General features: G+C 48.1%; 1 protein-coding gene across 7 annotated transcripts in view; it reads left to right on the top strand.

Annotated features, from left to right (window-relative positions):
* The first annotated feature begins 11509 nt into the window (after nt 1-11509).
* The window catches only part of NOD2 (nucleotide binding oligomerization domain containing 2), a 39534-nt gene continuing 27977 nt past the window's right edge, over nt 11510-23066 (top strand). For 2 of the 7 annotated variants that reach the window (XR_004438908.1, XM_033218369.1), the window contains exons 1-2: nt 16497-16897; nt 18068-18534. Coding sequence is in view for 4 of the 7 variants with exons in the window: in XM_033218369.1 (XP_033074260.1) it covers nt 16720-16897; nt 18068-18534 (645 nt within the window). In the remaining 3 variants the exon portion in view is untranslated. Of the gene's footprint in view, nt 11632-15817; nt 15906-16496; nt 16898-18067; nt 18535-23066 lie in introns of those variants that run through there. The other 5 variants (XM_033218368.1, XM_033218370.1, XR_004438907.1 and 2 more) reach the window with 5 other exon arrangements.

Consider the following 23066-nt stretch of genomic DNA (forward strand, 5'->3'; position numbering starts at 1 on the left):
ACAGTCCTGATTCAGATGGGGGTTACTACTTTGCTCTTCCTTAGAAACTTACCACCTATGAGATCCTCAAACAATTCAGTTTCATTTTACTCATTTGTGAATCTTATATAAATTGAGCCAAGCATACTGTGTGTGTTCTCCAGTGCCTTGCTTCTTTCATGCAACATTTATGTGTTTAAGATTCACTGATGTATTTCTGGGTAGTTAGTTTTTTCATTTCCATTGTTGTGTTGCTACATTATTATTATTATTTATTTTAGTTTAAGTTCTGGGATATGAGTGTAGAACGTGCAGGTTTGTTACATAGGTATATATGTGCCATGGTGGTTTGCTGCACCCATCAACCCGTCATCTAGGTTTTAAGCCCTGCATGCATTAGGTATTTGTCCTAATGCTCTCCTTCCCCTTGGTCCCCATCCCCCGACAGGCCCCAGTGTGTGATGTTCCCCTCCCTGTGTCCATGTGTTCTCATTGTTCAACTCCCACTTCTGAGTGAGAACATGCGGTGTTTGGTTTTCTGTTGCTACATTATTTAAATATATTGCCATTCATCTTTTTTTGTTGTTGTTGTCTTTTGATGCACACCTGGGGTGTTCCTAGGATGGCCATCATGATCAATGCCCCTGATGATATTCTTACACATTTCTCCAAGTCCATGTACTTATCTGAGGTGAAATTGCTGGGTCTTGGAGTATGGATAGCTTCAACTGTGCTAGATTACGCCAAGTATTTTCCAGAGTGACTGTGCCATTTTGTATTCCCCCCAACAGTGTATGAGAGTTCCGGGTGCTCCACCTTCTCACCTACACTTGATATGGTCATTATTCTTATTATCTTAGAGACGGGGTCTTACTCTATCACCCAGGCTGGAGTGCAGTGGTACCATCATAGCTGACTGCAACCTAGAACTCCTGGGCTCAAATGATCCTCCCACCTCAGCCTCCTGAGTAGCTAAGACTACAGGTATGTCACCATGCTTGGCTAATAAATTTTTTTTTTTTTTTTGTAGAGATAGACCGTGATGGCCACTATGTTGCCCAGGCTGGTCTTGAACTCCTGACCTCAAGCGATCCTTCTGCCTTGGGCTCCCAAAGTACTGAGATTACCAATGTGAGCCACTGTGCCTGGCCTGGTCAGTGTTTTTTAGTGTACCACCGCATTAATGTGCAGTGGTCTCTCATCATGGTTTTAAGTTGCATTTCCCTAAGGACTAATGATGTTGAGCATCTTTTCACGGGCTTATTTGCCATCCTTATACCTTCTCCAGTGAAGTATCTATTCAAGGTCATTGCTCATTATTGACTGGATTATTTTTAATGGTTTGTTAGGTGTTCTTTATGTATTCATTTGGGTTTATGTGCTTCTCAATATCTTTTTCCATCCTGCAGTTTGTATTTTGTACTCTCTTAATGGAGTTTTGTGATGAATAGAAGTCGCCAACTTTAAAGAACCATATTAGTCCTTTGATATGGTTGAATTTCGACTTTCCTATTGGCAACATGAAATTTAATGAAGCCCTCCTAGTACCAAAGCATTCTGCGTTGAGCCAGTGTCATCCTTGGAGGGCATGGAGATTTCTCCTGGATTTGCTTCTGCAACAACTTCATAGGCTTGTGAACCTCAAGAGGAGTTCAGATGAGCCAGACACTTAGAACAACACTGTTCTGTGCTGTACAAGTGCTGGCAGTTCTTATTATTCTAAAACCGTTATCACTTGTCTTTTGCATTGGAGGATTTATAATGTCCCTGTTTACCTATTGACTTTGCTTGTTGACATGCTCTGCAATCCCACCTCTCTGCAGTGCCATCACTGTCATTAAGAACCTCCACGTCTGCAAAAGTCTGTCTCTGGGCAGAGCTCATGAGGAGCGCCATGAATGGTGTGCCTCTGGCCTGCTAGCTGGGACACCCCGTAAGTGCAGGGGCCGTACCTCAGTCATCTCCGCCTCCCCCTGCCCAGCAGAGGGCCTGGTGGTGTGGCTCCCTGTGTACAGTGAGGCTGGAATGCCCTGCACCCTCTCCTCCCTGGGTTGTGCCCCGTAACTTTCCAATTTTCTTGCCTACTCGCTGCCCAGGCCTGGAATCTGCGAGACAACAGGGTGGAATCTAAGTCCTTCTCTGCAGCCCTGTGAGCCTCTCACGCTGCAAAAGGCAACCACAGGGGGAAAATGTGTGGTTGCCGCTGCTTCCTCTTATGGGGAAAGGAGACGTTTCTTGGAAAGCCCCTGATGGAGAGGGGCCTGGCCCACATAGGTAGGACCCAGCTGAACCAGAGTGACTGGAAGATGCCACGCATGGCCACCTGTTGGATGTTGCTTTTTCTCTGCAGCCAGAGTTCTCTGTGGTGGAGGCAGAAGACATGGGTAGTGTCTTAGCTTGGGCTGCTGTAGCAACACACTGCAGACTGGGTGACCTAAACAACAGACATCTCTTTCTCACAGTTTTGGAGGCTAGGAAGGCCAAGATCAACATGTTAACAGATTCAGTGTCTGGGGAGGGCTTGATTCCTGGTTTGCAGATGGCTGCCTTCTTGTTCTGTTCTCACATGGCAGAACGAGGGCTAGAGAGTGCTCAGGGATCTCTACCCTCATGGCCTAATTATCTCTTAAAGGCCTCACTTTTTTCATTAGGATTTCAATATATGAACTATATGAACTTGGAGGGCACATATTCAGTTCATAACAGGCAGGCAAGGTCCCATCGTCATGCGGGGGACACAGGAGTGGGCATCCTCTGTTGCAATGCTGAAGCCAGATGGCAAGGAGGGTCACCACGAGACACCAGCAGTGAGAAAGGGGAAATGCTAGTAGTGTCTTAGAACCTGATGCCTCTCCTAGAACTCAAAATCAGAGCACCTCTCCATCTCACTTGGACCCTTCAGTGGCCTCCCACCGCATTCAGAGTAAATTCGAACTCTCTGCTGAGGCTTCCACGATCTCCCTTTTGTCTGCCCTTCCTGCTTGTCTTTCAGTCCACTCCTAGTGTCACTTACCACACACCAGCCGACCCAGACTGCTCACTGCTGCTCAGACGTGCCTTTGTTTTCACAGTTCCTTCAGCTGGAAATACCCTCCGCTTGGTTTTTCCATCTCTGGCTTTCTCTTCTCATCTCATCTCATCTCATTTCATCTCATCTCATGAAGCGGCAGCTTCATTGTCGCTCCTCCCTGCGGCCTTCACCTGACCCCTCTGTCGGGATCTGTCCTTGTTTTGCTTATTTGTATACTTGTGCATTTCCTGTCTCAAATGCCACGATGGCAGGGACTTTGTCTGTATCATCATCTGTGTCCCCAGCACCTAGCACAGTGCCTGCGGCATAGTGGGTGCTCAGTAAGCCATTGTGTGCATGCATGAATGACGGGGTGAATGCAGAGAAGTGGTCACCCAGGCTGTGGCTTCAGCTCAGCCCTGACTCATTGTGTGATTCTGGGCAGGCCACCACCCTGATTTTTGGCTTTCCTAACTACAACATGAAATTAAATGACGTCCTTTTACCACCAAAGCATTCTACATTGAGCGAACAATTGAGTGCTAGAAGCTACCCCTCACTACCGCTCTGGATGCCTGACATGCTTGGAACTGCAACCCTGATACGCCTTCTTCGAGAAATTCAGCAAGAGTGTATTAGTACCAAGTGTGCCTCCCAGCGCTGGTACAGCAAACCACAACTGGCCAGGTGTGTTTCACAGACACAAAATTTGATCTTGTCAATCTTGTTTTTTGCAGCTGGATGTGCCCGTTTAGCCTTTTATTAAATTTGAAAGGTTCTCAATATTGCAGGATTTAAACACTGGGGCTGCAGACAGAATGCACGCAGGGCACCACTCTGGTTGTATTGAGACATGGCAGGGTGGGGCTGGGTACAGGCGCATTTATTTCTACACTGCAGGCTGCGGGAGCTTCAGTCACCATTACTTAACTTCCTGGTCTTTGTCAACCTCAGGACTGTCAGAACTGCTGATTGTGTAAAGATTCATGGGTAAGATTAGGAGAAAGTCCAACTTTTCTGATCAGGAGAACATACACCTCCCATTCTTGGGACATCTGTTTGGGCAAAGGTGCTGATGAGCAGTTTGGGTGGGGTTAAGGGCCGTCAGGGCCATTGTAAATCATTTTAAGGTATGTGCCTTGCACAGAGGACCTAAAAAGGGCAGCAGTGGGCCAGGCACGGTGGCAGATCACCAGGTCAGGTGATCGAGACCATCCTGGCCAACATAGTGAAACCCTGTCTCTACTAAAAATGCAAAAATTAGCTGGGTATGGTGGTGCACGCCTGTAGACCCAGCTGCTCAGGAGGCTGAGACAGGAGAATCGCTCGAATCCAGGAGGTAGAGGTTGCAGTGAGCCAAGATCACACCACTGCACTCCAGTCTGGGCAGCAGAGCCAGATTCCACCTCAAAAAAAAAAAAAAAAAAAAAAAAGGCAGCAGAGATGCTAAAATCCAGCCCTGTCTCTTCTGTTCCAAGACAGCACTTGTGACCACGCAGATGAAGCTGGCACTTGTGTCCACACATTGGAAAAGAAGAATGATATGGTCTTCTGTGAGTTAATTAATGAAGGAGTGAGAAACTGATTTTCAAAGACAACACCCTCGGCCAACGGAACATTTTATGTTGCTGAAGTGGGGTTTGTAAGCTTGGGGCTAGAATGGCAGGGCTTGAGAACAGAGGGGTGATTCTAGAAGCAATATGGCGGAAGGGAAGGAGAGAGAGGAAGCACAGCAAGGGGTCTCAGGAGGAGGCTCAGGTAGGGTAGCTGGATTGTGTTTTGTGGGTGTCTGACCTTCCTGCCCCATGTACTGATGAGCCTGGAATTGGGTTAGGACCTGAGGTGGGGAAGTGACAAAATGCTGGCTCTGTTCTTGAGGTGGGAATGGGGCAACCTCAGAGGCTGCCCAAGAGATGCAGGCACGTCGGGTTCCCAGGCTGGAGGCTGCTCTGTGGAGAGCTGCCTGCTCCAATGTGTCCTTCTCTCAAGCATTGTCCCTCTGTCAATAAGTCACCCATGGATAGGGCGCAGTGGCTCATGCCTGTAATCCTAGCACTTTGGGAGGCTAAGGCAGGCAGATCACCTGAGGTCAAAGGTTTGAGACCAGTCCGGCCAACATGCTGAAACCTTGTCTCTACTAAAAATACAAAAATTAGCCGGGCGTGGTGGCACATGCCTGTAGTCCCAGCTACTTGGGAAGCTGAGATAGGAATCGTTTGAGCCCAGGGGGCGGAGGTTGCAGTGAGCTGAGATGGCGCCACTGTACTTCAGCCTGGGGGACAGAATGAGACTCCGCCTCAAAAAAAAAGAAAAAAGTCAATCTGCAAACAGACTTGGGCCGAGCACTGGGCCAGAGGCTGAGGTCCAGCAACAAGGAAGTGGCAAGGAAGGGATACCCTGAACCCTCAGAGACTCGTGGTCTGGTGAAACACAGGACGGACACATGGAACTTGGGCCAACAGTGGAGGACCGTCTTGGCTGATAGCCAGCAGGAGGACAGGCAGGCTGATCTTTGCAACTGAGAGGACTGGGAGAGCCCATAGGGACTGTGGGGTCTGGAGAGCTTCCTTGCAGGAGGTGGGCATGGAAGGTCCAAATAAAAGTGGGTAGAGAAGAACGTGGACTTGACTCACAGTCCCACCATTCCATATCTGGGTCATCTTAGGAAATTCATGAACCTCTTGAAACCTCTGTTTCTTCATCTCAAAGATGGGGATGAGGAATGGAACCTATTCCATAGAGGTGTTGTGAGGGTATAGGGCGTGGCATATGGCAAGTGTTCAATAACATATTTACACTGTGGAGTACTCACTGTTTACCAGGCATCAAGTCCTAGTGTATGCATCCCTCATGACAAGATCTAAGTGGACTGTCATCCCCACTTAACTGTGAGGGAGACTGAGGTCAAGAGAAGTGAAATGACTGGCCAAGAGCATACAGCTGCTAAGGGGCAGGGCTGGGATTCAAATCCAGGTTCACTGGGGCCAGAGTCCTTGCAGTTGCCACCTGTTGCCTCTGCCTGGGGCACAGGGTGAGCAGAAGCTCAGAAGTGGGAGTACTAAGAGCTGTGGGAAGTTGGTGGAGCTGTGGGTGCAGAGACGGGGGAGGGAAAGCCATTCCTGTCTTCATCCATTTGGGCCAGCTTGTGGAAGGGTTTGGACTTCGGTGAGTGGGCAGGCTGCTTGGAGCAGAGGACCACCAGCATAGAGACTGCAGCCCTGTGTGAGGCTGGGTAACCACCACTGCCAGCAGCAGCAGCAGCCGCCGGTCCTGGGCTCAGCTCCTACCATCCAGGTCTGCTGATGGGGGCAGTCCTCACTCCTGGGGGAAGTGCTCAGGCACAGGCAGCTTCCCCGCCTCGGAGAATTTTAAATAACACAACCCAAGGATATCTCTCCTCCGAGGCCCAGGGTATCCTGGAGGCATTTTCCCTCCACCCCTTCTGAGTACTTCTTGGCTGGTCCCCAGGTCAGAGCACTCAAGGACCAAAATGTTCCCAGGGCATCCCAATTGCCTGTCTTGGCAGAGGGTCCTGCACACAGGGAGTTTTTAATCAATGTCCCTTAACTCATTGGAAAGTTTTAAAAAATTATTATTAAACAAGTCAATCATGCTTATTAGGAAATACAGGTTAGCACAGAAGAGTTTTAAAAGTCCATTTACAATCTGATCCTAACTTGTCTTTTAGATGTTTCAATGCATATATTCACACATATCTTTTACAGAATTTTTGTATAAAGTGTGAGGTAGTAGTCCAAATTCATTTCTTTTGCACATGGATATCTAGTTTTTCCAGCACCATTTGTTAAAGAGATCATTTTTCCCCTTTGACTATCTTGGCATCCTTGTTAAAAAACAACCTACTTTTTAAATTTAGCCTTGTATTCTTTCTACACAAAGCATTTGGCAGCCCAACTGTTTTTCATTGAGATGTAATTCACATACCATAAAACGCACCCTTTTAAGGTGTGTAATTCACTGGTTTTTAGTCCATTCACAGGGTTGTATAACCATCACCATGATCTAATTCTGGAATATTTTCATCATGCCAAAAAACCGAAACCAAACCAAACAAAAAGCAAACCTCACACCCACTAGCAGTCACTCCTCATTCCTCCCTCCTACTAGTTCCTCCTACTAGTTCCAACCACAAATCTACTTTCTGTCTTCACGGGTTTGCCTATTCTGGACATTGCATGTAAATGGACTTATACAATATATGTCATTTTGTAACTTGCTTCTTTCACTTAGCATGTTTTCAGGGTTCATTTATGTTGTAGCATTTATCAGTGCTTTGTTTTTTTTTCCACAACTGAATAATATTCCATTGCACAGATAGATCACATTTTCTTTATCCATTCATCAGCCAAGGGACATTTAGGTTGCTTCCACTTTTTCCTCTTATGAATAATGCTGCTATGAACATTTGTGTACAGCATATATATGCTTCAATTCTGTTGAGTATACCTAGGAGTAGAATTGCTGGATCGTATGGTAACTCCATGTTTAACTTTATGAAGAATCAGCAAATTATTTTCCACAGTGGCTTCGCCATTTTACACTCTGACCACCAATGTATGAGGCTTCCAATTTCTTCACATTCTTTCCAGCACTTGTTTTCTGTCCTTTGGACTAAGGGCACCTTTGTGAGTGTAAAGTGGTATCTCATGGTGGCTTTGATTCACATTTCCCTAACAATTAATGATGTTGAGCATCTTTTCTTGTGCTTGTTGGCTACTTACATATGTTCTGTGAACATTTTCAAATGCTTTGCTCATTTAAAAAGTTGTGTCAGTCTTTTTATTACTGAGTTTCAGAAGTCCTTTATATATTCAGGATATGAGTTGCTACTATTTTCTCCCATTCCATTAGTTGTGTTTTTACTTTCTTGATTGTGCCTTTCAAAGCACAAAAGCTTGGAATTTTGATAAAGTCTAATTTATCTACTTTTTTATTTGGTCGTTTGTGCTTTAGATGTCAAATCTGAGAAATCATTGCTTCATCCAAGGTCACAAAGATTTTCACCTTTGTTTCCTTCTAAGATTTTTATATTTTAAGTCTTGCATTTGGGACTTTGATCCATTTTGGGTTAATTTTTGTATAAGGCCTGAGGGAGGAGTCCAAATTCAGTTCTTTTGCATGTGGCTATCTAGTTTTCCCAGCACTATTTGTTAAAAAGACCATTTTTTCCCCTTGAATTATCTTGGCATCCTTGTTAAAAAGAAAGTCTGCTTTTTAAATTTAGCCTTATATATTCTAGGCATTTTTCTATCTGATAAACATACTTATAGCATCTTTAAAAAATAAATATCTGTAGAAATACGACAAGCATAAAGGGAAATGTAAATATCATGTGTTTAACTTGGTCAGTTTCACAATGTATTTGCATCAATGCAACCACTATTCAGAGTAAAAATAGGAGATTACTGGCATCTAGAAGTCCCCTTCACCCCTCCCCTAGTCACTACCTCCAACTTTCTCCCCAGTGATAGCCTCTATCTTGGCTCCTACCACTGTAACACAGTTTTGCCTGCTTTTGAACTTTATAGAAACGATACTATTCTGTATATATGTTTTTGCACTCAGCCTCTTTCACCCAACATTATGTCTGTAAGGCTGCAGTTCTCGTGGGGGTACAGTGGTTCATTTATTTTCATTGGTTATTAGAATCACAGCATTATTTTTAGTATATTCACTTAACAAAGATTTTATTGCATGCCAGATCCTGTTCTAGGCCTTGGGAGAAGGCAAGGAACAAGGCAAAAAGTCCCTGTTCCCTTGGAGCTCATGCTCTCTTGGGTGAGAGACTGACAACAAAGGCAATAAATACGTGGAATATATAATGTGTTGTGTGCAGATAAGTACTATGGAGAAAAATACAAAGTAAAGCAGGAGAAGGTACTGGGGGGTGTTGCAGCTGTACACAGAATAGTTAGGGAAGGCCTTGCTAAGAAAGTCATATGGAAGCAAAGACCCAAAGGAGAGGAAGGAGGGAGTCATGTAAATTTCTAAAGAAAGAGCATTCCAGGCACAGCAAAGGCAAAGGCCTGAGTGTAACTGCAGGCTTGGCATATTTGAGGAACAGCCAGGAAATCAGTGTGGCTGGAGCAGAGTAAGAGGAGAGTGTAAGGAGTGGGGCAGAGAGGGTGCCAGGCGCCAAACAGCAGTTGTAAGGACTTTGGCTTTTACTTTGGGATGGGAGTCATCAACAGGAGTTTCAGCAGAGGAGTGATATAATTTGACTTAAAACAAAAAACAAACAAAAACTCACTCTGGCTGCTGGACTGAAGAAGGGCTATAGTTGGAGGCACGGAGAGTGGCCAGGACCTCCTGCTATCACCCAGGTGAGAGATGATGGAGATGTGGACCCAGGTGGTAATGGTGCATATGGAAAAGATGGGCTGCATCTTGGAAATATTTGAAGGCCACGTTGAAAAATTTGCTCCCAAATTGGATAGTGGGGTTGAGAGAAGATGGGTCAGGTTGAGTGTTCTAGGTTCAGATGTTCCGTCAGTTTTCTTAATTACTTTTCTGTTACTGGGCATTAGGGAGATTTCCAGCTTCTCACGGCTATAGGCGAAATGGTGGTGAATATCCTCGTAGATGGATCTGTGCACTGCCCAGAATGAGTTTTCTAGGGTAGATTCAGTCCTAATGCAGCATTTTCCAATGCCGGCTGACTGTGCACCACCTGTAGAGGTATTTACCTGAAAGCGGTGGGGGGTAGTGGTTACAGCATTAATTTGTGTCAGAGGCCTGGGGCAAATCCCATCTTTGGGGCAAATCCCCATATCTGGTGCCAGAGGAAAGGGGGCATCTTGAGTCTGGGGAGGCCCCTCGCAGGAGTGAGAAGTCCTGAGGAGCCCGGGCTTCAGGTCTCAGAGGGGTCACTCTTTTTTAAGTTCCTTCCTCTCTGTGGGACTCAGTTTCCCCATCTTCACTGTGCCAGTGAGTGGGTGGGTGTAAGTGAGCAAGTCTGCCTGGAGGATCCTACTGCTGCTCTCTGCACCTCTTAGGGGTATCTCCTGCCTCCTCCTTCTCCCTTGGTGGGTGTCAGATCCAAGTTCAAATTTGCACCTCAGTTTCTGCATCTATAAGTTAGAGGCAATAAAAGTCAATACCCTAGAGGTGGAAGTAACTTGAGTTACTGTATGGAAAGACTAGCACCTGGTAAGCACTTTCTAGATGCCAGTTATTTTCATTATTTTAAAAAATTGACTTCACATTTTTTGAAAAAACAAATATAAGAGTTTTAAAAGGGGCATTTATATTAACACGTTAAATGGAAAACCGGTGTCATTGGCTCCGGAGAACAGAAGAATGTAAAATAAAATTGTTTAATGGAAACAAAAACAATGCCATTAAAGTTAGATAGTTTCAGAGCCAAGTAGCCTAGGCAGTGCTAGAGAGGTACTCAAGCCCTATTAGTACGAAACTGAGAAATAAACTCCTTTCAACAAAAACGGAAAAGTTAAAAGGAAAATGAAAAAAAGAACCTTAAATGACCAGTCCACTCTTACCTAACGTGTAACACTCTGGAAAAGCTTTCCTAGTTTTGGCTGTGTGTGTGTGTTGGGAAACGAGGTGTGTGTGTAGGTAAGTGATGTGTGTGTGTGTGTTGGGAAATGAGGTGTGCGTGTGTTGGGAAGTGGGGTGTGTGTATATTGGGGAGCATGTTTGTGTGTTGGGAAGCGGTGTGTGTGTTGGGAAGTGGTGTGTGGGGGTGTGTGGTGTGTGTGTGTGTGTGTTGGGAAGTGGGGTGTGTGTATATTGGGGAGCATGTTTGTGTGTTGGGAAGCGGTGTGTGTGTTGGGAAGTGGTGTGTGGGGGGTGTGTGGTGTGTGTCTGTTGGGAAGTGGTGTGTGTGGGGTGTGTGTGTGTTGGGAAAGCAGGGTGTGTGGTGTGTGTGTGTTGGGAAGTGGGGTGTGTGTGTGTGTGCACATGTGTGTTGAGAAGCGGTGTGTGTGGGGTGTGTGTGTTGGGAAAGCAGGGTGCATGTGTTGGGAAGTGTGTGTGTGTGTGTACGCGAGTGCTGGGAAACAGGGTGTGTGTGTTGGGGGAAGCGAGGGGTGTGTGTGTATTGGGAAGCACGTTTGTGGGGGGGGAAGCAGGGCTTGTGTGTGTGTGTGTGTGTGTATGTGAGTGTTGGGAAGCAGGGTGTGTGTGTTGGGGGAAGCAGGGCGTGTGTGTGTGTTGGGAAGCGGTGTGTGTGTGGTGTGTGTGCGTGCGTGTGTGTTGGGAAGCGGTGTGGGGTGTGTGTGTGTGTATGTGTTGGGAAGCGGGTTGTTCCGAGGACTCCTCGGTTCCCTCCTGGTTGAAACGTGGCCCAGAAAGAGAGGCACACTGGCCAGGGCACACAGCCAGGGCCGTCCAGCCCCGCAGGCAGCCCTGGTCCTGCCCTGTCCCAGGTGAGCGTGGCCAGTCCTGGAGCCGGCGCTGCGGGGCTGCGGGGCTGCGGGGCCATGGGACAGGAGCCGGTGCTGCGGTCCGGGCAGAGCAGGGGCGGGGTCCGGGCGGGGGCGGAGCCGAGAGCCAGAGCAACCGGAGCCGCAGCCCAAGCCGGAGCCGGAGCCGGAGCTGGAGCAGGGGCCGGGAGTTGTGGCCCTGAGCGGGCCTTGGAGTCGGCGCCCAGGTGGCTCGCGGTGAGTGATGTGCCCAGCGCCTGGGGGTGGACTAAGGGGAGACTGTGGGCGCCGAGGGTCCCGCCCCCGTGACTTGAACACTTGGCTTCCCAGCCGTCCTGGCCGCAGGGCTTGGGCAAGGGTTGCCTCGGTTTCTCCTGGGGGAGTCCCGGGGTGTAGATGGGAAGTGAGACGGAAAGCGGGCATCTCCAGGTAGGGGAGGTCCCCGGCAGGAGTGAGAAGTGCTGAGGAGCCTGGGCTTCAGGTCTCGGAGGGGGCAACTCTTTTGGTTTCCTTCCTCTCTGTGGGACTCAGTTTCCCATCTTCACCATGCCAGTGAGTGGGTGGGTGTAAATGAGCGAGTCTGCCTGGAGGATCCTACTGCTGCTCTCTGCACCTCTTAGGGGAATCTCCTGCCTCCTGCTTCTCCCTTCTTGGGTGTGAGATCTAAGTTCAAATCCATCCCTTCCCAGACAGCCCACAACAGGACCTGTGAGGCCACATCTCCTATCTGTTTGCTCTCCTCTGCTTCTCAAGTTGATGGAGCAGCCCTCTGGTCCTGCTTTCATTCCAACAAACTGAAAAGCCCTCCACCTCAATCCCCCTGGGGAGGGCCTCCTGAAGCTGCATGAGGGCGGGGGGCTGGACCCCTGCTTCTGAGTTCGCTCTTTCTGAGCCCTTCCTGCCATGGCCTTGCTTTCCCCATGGGCTGTGACCTGGCCTCCTCCAGGGTCCTTGTTCTACAGTGGGGAAACATCTGCCCTGTCACCCTCCTCTAACCCTTTAGAGAAGAAGACCAGGGTGACATCCCCACCACTTGTACTTGCCTGTCCTGATCACTCAGCCATGGGGCTGCTGGGGCCCCTGAGTTTGTTGGCCACTCAAGGCTCCTTTACCTCCCTGCACCCTGGGATCTGAGGCTGGAAGCATCCTCATCCAGCCCACCTCCTTCCTACCCATCGCAGAACCCCTCTGTGACACATGCCCAGTGGTGGGGAGCTTGTTACTGATGAGGTGGCTTTTCAGTGCCTTGCAGCTCTTGTTTTCTTTAGCTAAAATCTATGGCTTACAGATTCTACACCTTGGTTCCACCTCTGTCTCCCGGAGCCATGCAGAGCACGTCCATTCTTTCATTCATTCCAGCGATCATCATTCATGCACTGGATGAGACACAAGACAGAGCAATAGGAAAATCAGACAAAACTCCCTGCCCTCATGGAGTGCACATTCTAGAAAGGAATGGACAGCAATGAAATAAGTAAATATATGGCATGGCAGGTGGTGGGAAGTGCTATGAGTAAAACAAAACTGGGAAACAAAACAGAGAAGGCTTCCCTAAGACCAGGAGAGCTGGGCAAAGTCATAAGGAGTTGAGGGTGAGCCACATGAATATCTGGGGGGCTGGGAGGCTTTGGTTTTCACTCTGAGCATGATGGGAGCACTGGTTTGGAACAGAGGAGTCACCTGCTCTGACTTGGGTTCTGGCAGGCCCACCTAGCTGTGGGGTGGAGAATGGATCGTGGGGAGTGAGGTAAGGGCAGAAGGAGAGCCTGGTGAGAGGATCATTGCTGTCATTCTGGGGAGAGACCATGGTGGCTTGCACCATGGCGCAGCGGTGGTTAAAGTAATAATTAAAAAAAAAAAAACCGGCCGGGCGCGGTGGCTCAAGCCTGTAATCCCAGCACTTTGGGAGGCCGAGACGGGCGGATCACGAGGTCAGGAGATCGAGACCATCCTGGCTAATACGGTGAAACCCCGTCTCTACTAAAAATACAAAAACTAGCCGGGCGAGGTGGCGGGCGCCTGTAGTCCCAGCTACTCGGGAGGCTGAGGCAGGAGAATGGTGGAAACCCGGGAGGCGGAGCTTGCAGTGAGCTGAGATCTGGCCACTGCACTCCAGTCCGGGCGACAGAGCGAGACTCCGCCTCAAAAAAAAAAAAAAAAAACCCAGACATTCAGATTTGGGATATATTTCAAAGGCTATGTCTATAGGATTTGGGGTGTAAGAGAAAGGTCGAGTCAAATATGATTCTGAGGTTTTGGCTCGAGCTTCTGGAGGTTTGAAGCTGCCATGAACTGAAATGGGAGTTGCTTAGAGGGGAGATTAAGAGTTTGGTTTTGTGCTTGTGGAGTTTGAGCTGTCCATTAGGCATCAGTGATGAGTAAGCAGCTGGGAAAAATTAAGGGCGGAGGTTGGAGTTGGAAATAAAACTTTGGGCATTATCACCATATAGCTGGTATTTAAAGCCACAAGAGCAGGTGGGCTCATCTAGGGAGGAGTGATATGGAGAAGAGAAGGGGTCCAACCATTGAATGCTGAGGCCCCCAGTGTTAGGAACCAGACAAGAAGACAGAAAGAGTGAAAATCAGAGAGTTGGGGTGTCCTGGAGGAAATGAGGAAAATGCCCCAAAGAGGAAGGAGGGAACAAATATGACCAATGCCCCTGGCAGAGCAAGCAGGCTGAGAGCTGAGGATTGAGCAACGGGAGGTCACTGGTGACAGTTTCACTGGAGCTGGATGGGGAACTTGAGGGTAAGGGAGGGGATGGGAGGACTTGGGGACCAGTACAGGCAACAGACAAGGGGGTCTGCTATAAAGGGGGGCAGATAAATGGGATTGGAGCCAAATGAAGAAGGTGGGTGTCAAGAGAGGGCTTTACTTTCACAATGGAGAATTATAGTGCATTGTGCACTGGTGGGGGGAATTGGTCTCTTAGGAAGAGAAGTTCAGTGCCGGGGAGGGAGAATGCAGGATGGCTTGGGGAGGGTGGGGGCGCTTGGCCACAGCAGAGACCCAGGATACTTGGGAAGTTGAGCTTCCCTGGGCTTCCCTTCCTCTCCTGTCTGCAAGGGGTCAATGGGCTGAGATTTCAGCACTTAAGCAAAGCATTTGCTCTTGGCCCCAGAGAAACCAGGCAGGCTGTGGTCTCAGGAGTTGTCCAGGCTCAGGCCTGGGCCTGGGTTTCAGGGAGGGCCCATGTGGGTCACTCCTTGACCCTCTCTTTCAGCAAGGAAGTGCTCCTTTCTCTACATGGGCCTCACCTTGGGGAGGACAATGGTGTCTTTGAAGTTGTAGTAACTGAAGTAGAGATCAAAAGGCAATGCAGATAGACTAATAGATTTTGCCTGAAGAGGGGAAGCCCGATCAGGTAATAAAGGCGTAAGAGGAAGGATGTTAAGGACAATTTTTAGGAAACAGATAATGAGTGAATATTTTTTCTGTCTCTTTCCCAATTTATTTTATTTTTGAGGCAGAGTTTCACTCTTGTTGCCCAGGCTGGAGTGCAATGGCATGATCTCGGCTCACTGCAACCTCCGCCTCCCAGGTTCAAGCAATTCTTCTGCCTCAGCCTCCCTAGTAGCTGGGATTATAGGCATGTGCCACCAGGCCCAGCTAATTTTGTATTTTTAGTAGAGATGGGGTTTATCCATGTTGGTCAGGCTGGTCTCGAACTCCCGACCTCAGGTGATCCACCCACCTTGGCCTCCCAAAGTACTGGGATTACAAGCGTGAGCCACTGCGCCCGGCCTCTCTTTCCCAATTTAAACTGAAGCAGGAGAAACTGAAGCTAGACATAATGAAGAAATTCCCAAGCTAGTGAGCTTCCTGAGCTGGTTAGTGAGGACAGCACTAAGGGCAGGCCCTCCTCTCCGGATGTTTAAGATGAGACAGGACAATGCCTGCTCAGAGACAGGGGGCTGGCTGAATTGGCCCTCAGGATTCTCTTTGCTCTGAGGTTTCTGGAAGAAGGCCAGGGCAGAGGTGCGGTGCTGCAGCTGCTGGGAGGACAGAGCTCCGAGTCACGTGACTTGGGCGGCCCTCCCCTTCCTGGTGCCCACAGAAGCCCGACGTCACTAGCCGGGGTGTGTATGGCTCACACGTAGGCCAGGCTGCCCTAGGCTTGGTGTGCTAGGGAGGGGCCCCTACTTACTTGTGGCCTGTACCCTCATGAATGTGTCTCATGTCCCCAGTGGGGTTTTTCAGGGAGGGTCATGGTCTCCAGGATGCACAAGGCTTTGTGCCAGAATTGCCTGGAATTACCTAGTTCTGGAAGGCTGGTTGGCCAACTTTGGCCTCTGGCTTTTCCTTTGGGAATTTCCCTTGAAGGTGGGGTTGGTAGACAGATCCAGGCTCACCAGTCCTGTGTCACTGGGCTTTTGGTGTTCTGCACAAGGCCCACCCACAGATGCCATGCCTGCTCCCCCAGCCTAATGGGTTTTGATGGGGGAAGAGGGTGGTCCAGTCTCTCCCGATGAGGAGGAAAAAGCAAGTGTCCTCCTCGGACATTTTCTGGGTAAGAGGAGCAGGCATTGTCCTGTCTCAGCTTGACTCTCAGCCTTTTTTCATCCCTGGCTGTGCACATGCTCCCAGGCCTGGGGTCAGATGGGGAGTGCTGACTCTGTCTCTGGGCTGTTTTCTGGGGAGAGTGGGTGGGTGGTTACTTTCTGCAGGACCCTGGCAGGGGTGATGGTGGGGGCTGCTGTCACGTCCTTGGCTGATGTTTCCACAGCTGAGAACCACTCCAGGGCCAAGCCCAGAGCTTATTCTACCCTCTTTTGGTCCTCTCTTCCCCCATCCCCCGCCACCCCACCCTCTTGGCTCCTCTGCTTAGAGGTGAGCACAGGGAGGAGACCTCCTTGGCCTGAGAGAACTACCTTAGTTCCTGGATTCCAGTGGCCTGTGCAGGGGGGGACATCCTCTCTCCCAAGCAGCCAGACACACAAATAACCTCATTGCCTCAGTTTCCCCATCTGACCAGCACAGGGCCTCCTGTGCCCCAGCAGCATTCTGAGAGATTGGAGGTTTTTCCTTTTGCTTACCTTGGCTGCCGTATGAGGATGGTTACAGTGTTCCTCCCACCCCCAGCCCGGGGATATTTGATTCATGATCATTTCCACAGTGTCTCTGTGGGGGACAGTGCCGTGCCGGGCTCAGGGATGCTAGGACGAGTAAGACCCAGGCTTCCACGTGACCCAGGCAGGGAGAGAGACACATAAACAACCATCAGCAAAGAGGCAAAATCCCCAGGCCGCTTGGCATCTGCTCCCTCGAGTGGCTGGGAATGGCCCTGATTTATAAAAAGAAGCCGACGGCTCTTTTTGTTGTCCATGCCTACACCCTTTCACTTTCGTTTCTTTGAGGCACTGCACCAGCCCTTGTCCACGGACCCCACGACAATCGCAGAACTGACCCTGCTGAGAGATTTTCTCAGCTGCTCAGAGATCCTCCCAGGGCTTGAAGCTCCTGGAGGGTCACTTGCCCTCAAATTCCCAGAACCCACAACAGGTAGCTAACGATAGCAGCAGCAGCAGTCTGTGCACGGTGGTTTTGAGGGCGTGGGAGGGAGGTGAGGGCCCTAGGGCAAGTGTGTGGGGGAAGTGTTGATGGGGGACAAGGCACTAGAATGCTTGGAAACAACTTAGTTTGCACCGTCATTTTTCACTTAGCCTAGGATAGGACCTTTAGAACAATACTGAGTGTACCCCTTGGAGTAGCAGTGTGCAAAACACACAGCACGGGCTTGGGGCCCCCGTGGGGAACCCAAATATAAGAGTTAGAGACATGCATTCTGGAGTTGCACACAGCTTGTGTTGAAATCCTGACTCTGCCTGTCTAGCTGTGACATGTCATACAAATCACTGAGCCTCTTGGTGCCTCAGTGTCTTCCTCTGTAGAATGGGCAGATCATAAGCACTGCTTCAGAGTGGCTGGGAGGGTTCAGTGAATTCACGCAGGAGAGCACTTAGAATGGCGCCTGGTGTGTCGTTTATGCTTAATTAATATTAGCCATTACTGAAACTGCTGTAGTGTGAATCCGGCCAGTGTGAAAGAGGCCCTCTCACCCTGCTTTGAAGAGAATGAATTCCCTGACTGCTTGGAAGATCTCTCTTTCTCTCTCTCTACTTTTTAAATTTTTATTATTATTTTTTTGAGACGGGGTCTTGCTCTGTTGCCCAGGCTGGAATGCAGCCTGCAACCTCTGCCTCCCGGATTCAAGTGATTCTCCTACCTCAGCCTCCTGAGTAGCTGGGATTACAGGTGCCCACACCACGCCTGGCTAATTTTTGTATTTTTAGTAGAGAAAGGGTTTCACCGTGTTGGCCAGGCTGGTCTAGAACTCCTGATCTCAAGTGACCTTGGGAGATCTCTTGCTCCTCATATTACCTCAAGCCTTTTTAAACGTTTTAAGCCGGAGACCAAGTATGGATGTGGGAGTTAGGGGTCTTGATTTAATTCTTGGTTGCTTCAAACTCTCTGTGGGACCTTGAGGTGTTTCTTGCCTTCTCTGGGTCTCAATTTTCACATCTGTATGGTGGGGAGCTTGGATTGGGTAATGTCTGAGGCTAGAACCATGGCCAACTCGGGTTCTGCTGGGGCTGACTTGCCGGGCCTTCCCCAGCCACCCCGCATCTGGATTCTGGAGAAGTCCTGCACTGACCTTGTTCTCCTCCCCAGGTTGTGAAATGTGCTCGCAGGAGGCTTTTCAGGCACAGAGGAGTCAGCTGGTGGAGCTGCTGGTCTCAGGGTCCCTGGAGGGCTTCGAGAGTGTCCTGGACTGGCTGCTGTCCTGGGAGGTCCTCTCCTGGGAGGACTACGAGGGCATACACCTCCTGGGCCAGCCTCTCTCCCACTTGGCCAGGCGCCTCCTGGACACCGTCTGGAATAAGGGTACTTGGGCCTGTCAGAAACTCGTCGCTGCTGCCCAGGAAGCCCAGGCCGACAGCCAATCCCCCAAGCTGCATGGCTGCTGGGACCCCCACTCGCTCCACCCAGCCCGAGACCTGCAGAGTCACCGGCCAGCCATTGTCAGGAGGCTCCACAGCCATGTGGAGGGCATGCTGGACCTGGCATGGGAGCGGGGTTTCGTCAGCCAGTACGAATGTGACGAAATCAGGTTGCCAATCTTCACACCGTCCCAGAGGGTGAGGCACTCCTGCATGCATCACAGAGTTCCCGGGAAAGGGGTGTTTAGTTACCAAGACTGATTTGTCCTCATGAAGTCAGCCTGTGGGGTAACTTGGTCTGTGGGATTTCCCCTAAAAAGGTAGCCAGGCAGGTAAAATTTGCCCTTGACTCTTGGCAGGCAACATACAACTTTCTTTCCTTCTTTCTTTTTCCCTTCCCTCCCCTCCCCTCCCCTCCCCTCCTCTTCCCTTCCCTTCCCTTCTTTTCCTTTTTGAAGTTTCACTCTGTTACCCAGGCTAGAATGCAGTGGCACAATCATAGCTCACTGTAGCCTTGAATTCCTGCACTCATGATCTTCTGGCCTCTGAGTAGCTGGGACTATGGATGCTGTACCACCATGCACAGCTTTTTTTTTTTTCTTTTAGAGATAGGGTGTTGCTATGTTGCCCAGGCTGGTCTCCAGCTCCTGGTTTTAAGCAATCCTCCCGCCTTCGCCTCCCAAACTGTTGGGATTGCAGGCATGAGCCACTTTGCCTGGCCAACAAACCACTTCTGCCGAGAGGAAGTGTGTAGTGGCCAGGGGCTCAGCATCTGAAGCCAGAATGGTGCAGGCTCAAGGTCAACCCTGTGTGATCTCAGGCTTCCCTATGTGGAGCTTCTCCAGCCTCAGTCTCTCTTGTTTCAGTTTCCTCATCTATAAAACAATGGTAATAGTCAAATGGTGCCTATCCTATAAGGCTCTTGGGAGGATTCAGTGAGTTAAATTGAGTAATGCTTAGGATAGTGTCTATTACCACTGCCTGCTATTGATTATTTCTGTTATGAGTGATACTCTGTACTTGTACACTTTTATTTCTGTCTGTTTTAAATTAACAGCACAACAGATCATAACACTGCAGTATATTGAATTTGTATTTTATAATTAACATGGCATATTATATACTAATATAGCCTAAATGTTTATGTAGGATTTCTGATATGAAATTGCATTAGATCATAGATGTTCAGAGTTGGGATATAACTGCCCCTGAGAAGATAATGACTCAACAGAGACTAGAAGGTCAGAGAAGTGACCACTGAATATTTTTGAAACTCTTTTGTTTTCTTCCAAACAGTGATTCTTAGGGCTCCTGAGAGGCAGACGGAACACTCACTAATATTCCACTTTATAAATCAGGGAACTGAGACCAAGTAAAGTAGTTTGAATAAGCTCACAGTAGTTAATGAGCGGGCCAATGCTGGACCAGCTGGCCAACAATGGTCATTGGCTTATTCATCCGTCATTCATTTATTTAGCCAGAATCTACTAGGTGCTTCATACATATTTGCTTAAAGTTTGTTGTCTTCACAGAGCTTTGCACATAGTAGGTACTCCATAAATATTTGTGGATGAAATAAATGAGTTATTGAATGAATGATTGAATTAGAATGACACTGGAGTGTTAAAATGGGCTGGGTTGAGGACAATGTTAGTTGTTATTTTTGTCTGTTTTCCAAAAATGTATGTGGTGTTCATGTGAGTCTGGGTAACCCTAGGTTGAGACTGATGAAATAAAAGAATTTGTCTTCAAGGCTGCACTAAAGCTGGCTCACATGGCTAGGTATTTACAGAGCAGACGTGGTGCAGTCCTCTCTGATTAGTTGCAGGTACAGAAGATATATTCATTATTGGACTGACCTTAGTTTCTCTTATAATTTATTAGGGAAATTGAATCAGCCCATCTGAGAAGTTACAAGATTGTGTCTTGTCATCTTTGAAAGTTCAGCAATGTGATCTGGTACAGATGGTCTGAGGGGCTTGGAGAAGGTAGCCTAGATCCCTAGGGCCCAGAGAAGACAGGACATGAACAGAGAAAGTACCTCTGGATTGGTGAAGAAAAGAAATGGGATAACTCATGGGTCAAAGAAGAACTCATGATGGAAATCAGAAAATATTCAGAACCAAATAATAATGAGAATATTATTTATCAAAATCTATCAGATACAACTAAAGCAGAACATAGGGGGAAATTTACAACCTTAGATGCCTAGATTAGGAAAGAAGAAAGGCATTTATTTATTTATTTGAGATGGGGATCTCACCGTGTCATCCAGGCTGCTGGAGTGCAGTGGCATGATCGTAAATCACTGAAGTCTCGAACTTCTGGGCTGAAGTGATCCTCCTGCCGCAGCCTTCCAAGCAGGTGGGACACAGGCTGGCACCACCATACCAGGCTAATTTTTTTTTTTTTTTTTTTTTAGATACGGGGTCTTGCTATGTTGCCCAGACTGGTCTCAAACTCCTGGGCTCAAGTAATCCTCCTCCCTCGGCTTCTCAAAGTGCTGGGATTACAGGCATGAGCCACTGCGCCCATCTAAGGCTGGATTTTAATAAGCTAAGAATTCATCTTAAGAAAGGGCTAAATAGACAGCAAAAGCAAACATTGAAGGTTGGGACTGAGCTGAGTGGGTAGCGGGGATGGGGGCAACAGATCTGAGGATACTAGGAGATTTTGAAGGGATTGCATTGTCTGTGGTTTCAGCCTTTAGAATCCAGCTCTCTCTGAGCCCCCTTTGAGCTCTGACATTCTGTGACTCTGATTTGGTAGCCTTCCCTTAGTGGCCTTTCTGATTTTATCTGGATGGTGCTTGTGGTATATCCAACCAACATGTCTTCCCAAATGGCCTTTTAATTTCCTATGAAGAAGTAGCTGTCATTGATTGCAGGTTAGGGACAGAAAATGCTGTGGAATGAAACAAAATGCAAGTTAAAGAACTAAATTCCAAAAATACCCATTGCTACTACTGACTGAGTGAATGGCTACTGTGTGCCAGGCACTGTACCCAGTCCATTCCCTGTATTGTTTTATTTAAGCCCCACAAGGGTGTAGTGTGACTACACTGTTTTTTAACAATGAAGAAACTGCCCAAATCACCCATCTGGGAAGTGGCCCAGCTAGAATTTGAATCCAGGCCTGTTTTCCTCCAGAGCGTGTGCTATTCTCTGTCTGTCATAAAATGTGGGGGCTTTGTGTGGTAAACTTGCTCAGTTGGGCATAGCAGTTGTTAGGAAACCTGAGGCTGGTAACACCAGCTGTAATACCAGCTGTCCGTCTGACTCATGCAACTGTTAAAGTTGATAGGGCTGAGGTGTCAGACTGAGCTCTGAATTGCCTGATTCTTATAACAATATTAACTTAAACATTTTTAAATTGGAAAATGCACCATGCATACAGAAAAGTGTGTATATTTCATACGTATGGTGTAAACTGCTCCCATCACCCAGGTTAAAAAACAGGACGTTGTCAGTACCTGGGGCCTTCTTTAATTGCAACTACTAGAGGTAAACAGTGGTAAAAATGCAGCTACTAGAGGTAAACACTGGTAAAAAAATATTTTGTGTAAATCATTTCTTTGCTTTCTTTCATGTTTTAGCATCTTTTAAAATAAATCCCCAAACAATGTATTGTTCTATTTTGAAAAACTGAGTAGCAAGCCAAAAATAACTGTGGAAAGAAAGGTCACTTAAGTTAGGCTGGGTGTGGTGGCTCATGCCTTTAATCCCAGTACTTTGGGAGGTCGAGGGAGGCAGATCACGAGGTCAGGAGATCAAGACCATCCTGACCAACATGGAGAAACCCCACATCTACTAAAAATACAAAAAATTAGCCAGGCATGTGGCATGTACCTGAAGTCCCAGATACTCAGGAGGCTGAGGCAGGAGAATCACTTGAACCTGGGAGGCAGAGGTTGCAGTGAACCGAGATCACACCACTGCACTCTAGCCTGGGCGACAGAGCAAGACTCTGTCTCAAAAAAAGAAAGGTCACTATTACCTTTTCTTAGATGAAGGTTCCCAAGGCAGGGAAAGCTAAGTGGAGTCCCAGGGGCTTGGTCTGGCTTTGCCTTCCCTGGCAATTTATAAGGATCTCTTCTGGGAAGTCAGTAGGCAATGTCATGAATGAGTCTGGGGAAATATTGGGCTCATTGCAACTGGAGGGTCTGGTACGGCTGATGTGAATTAGGTGCTGTCCAGAGGAAAATGTCCAGAGGAAGCAGGCTACTTTGTATAGTCAGTGCTAAACTTGCCAAAGGCTATTCTAGTCTGGGAATAGGCCAAGGCTAAACACTTCTGTGGAGTGAAATGAATGTCCTCAGTTGACTGAGGCAGCAGGAGTTGAAAAGAAATGATATTAGTTCATGGTGAAGAAAAGTCAAACATAGATAAAGGTTAGGGTCAGCCTTGCCTGGACATCTAGGAGATAATTGCCCTCAACAAGTCTGAGTCTTGAGTCACTACTCCATTCTGTCTGAACTGGTGGCCATCTACTTATAGTATACAGCCGTCAACCTGAGATTTCCCTACATGGTCTTCCTGAGTTGGTCTCCTGTATCCTGAATCCTGTGGCCTCTTCTTTCCTGGTTTACTCCATTTTTCTAGACCATATCCTCCAGTCAATTCCTTATAATGAAAGTATGAAAGTTAAAATTTCTGAGCTCTTACATGTCTAAAAGTTCCCTCATACTGGATTGATAGTTTAGCTGGGTATAAAATTCTGGGCTGGCCATC

This window comes from Trachypithecus francoisi, unplaced genomic scaffold, assembly GCF_009764315.1.
Source record: "Trachypithecus francoisi isolate TF-2019V2 unplaced genomic scaffold, Tfra_2.0 Lachesis_group10, whole genome shotgun sequence".
Lineage (NCBI taxonomy): Eukaryota > Metazoa > Chordata > Mammalia > Primates > Cercopithecidae > Trachypithecus > Trachypithecus francoisi.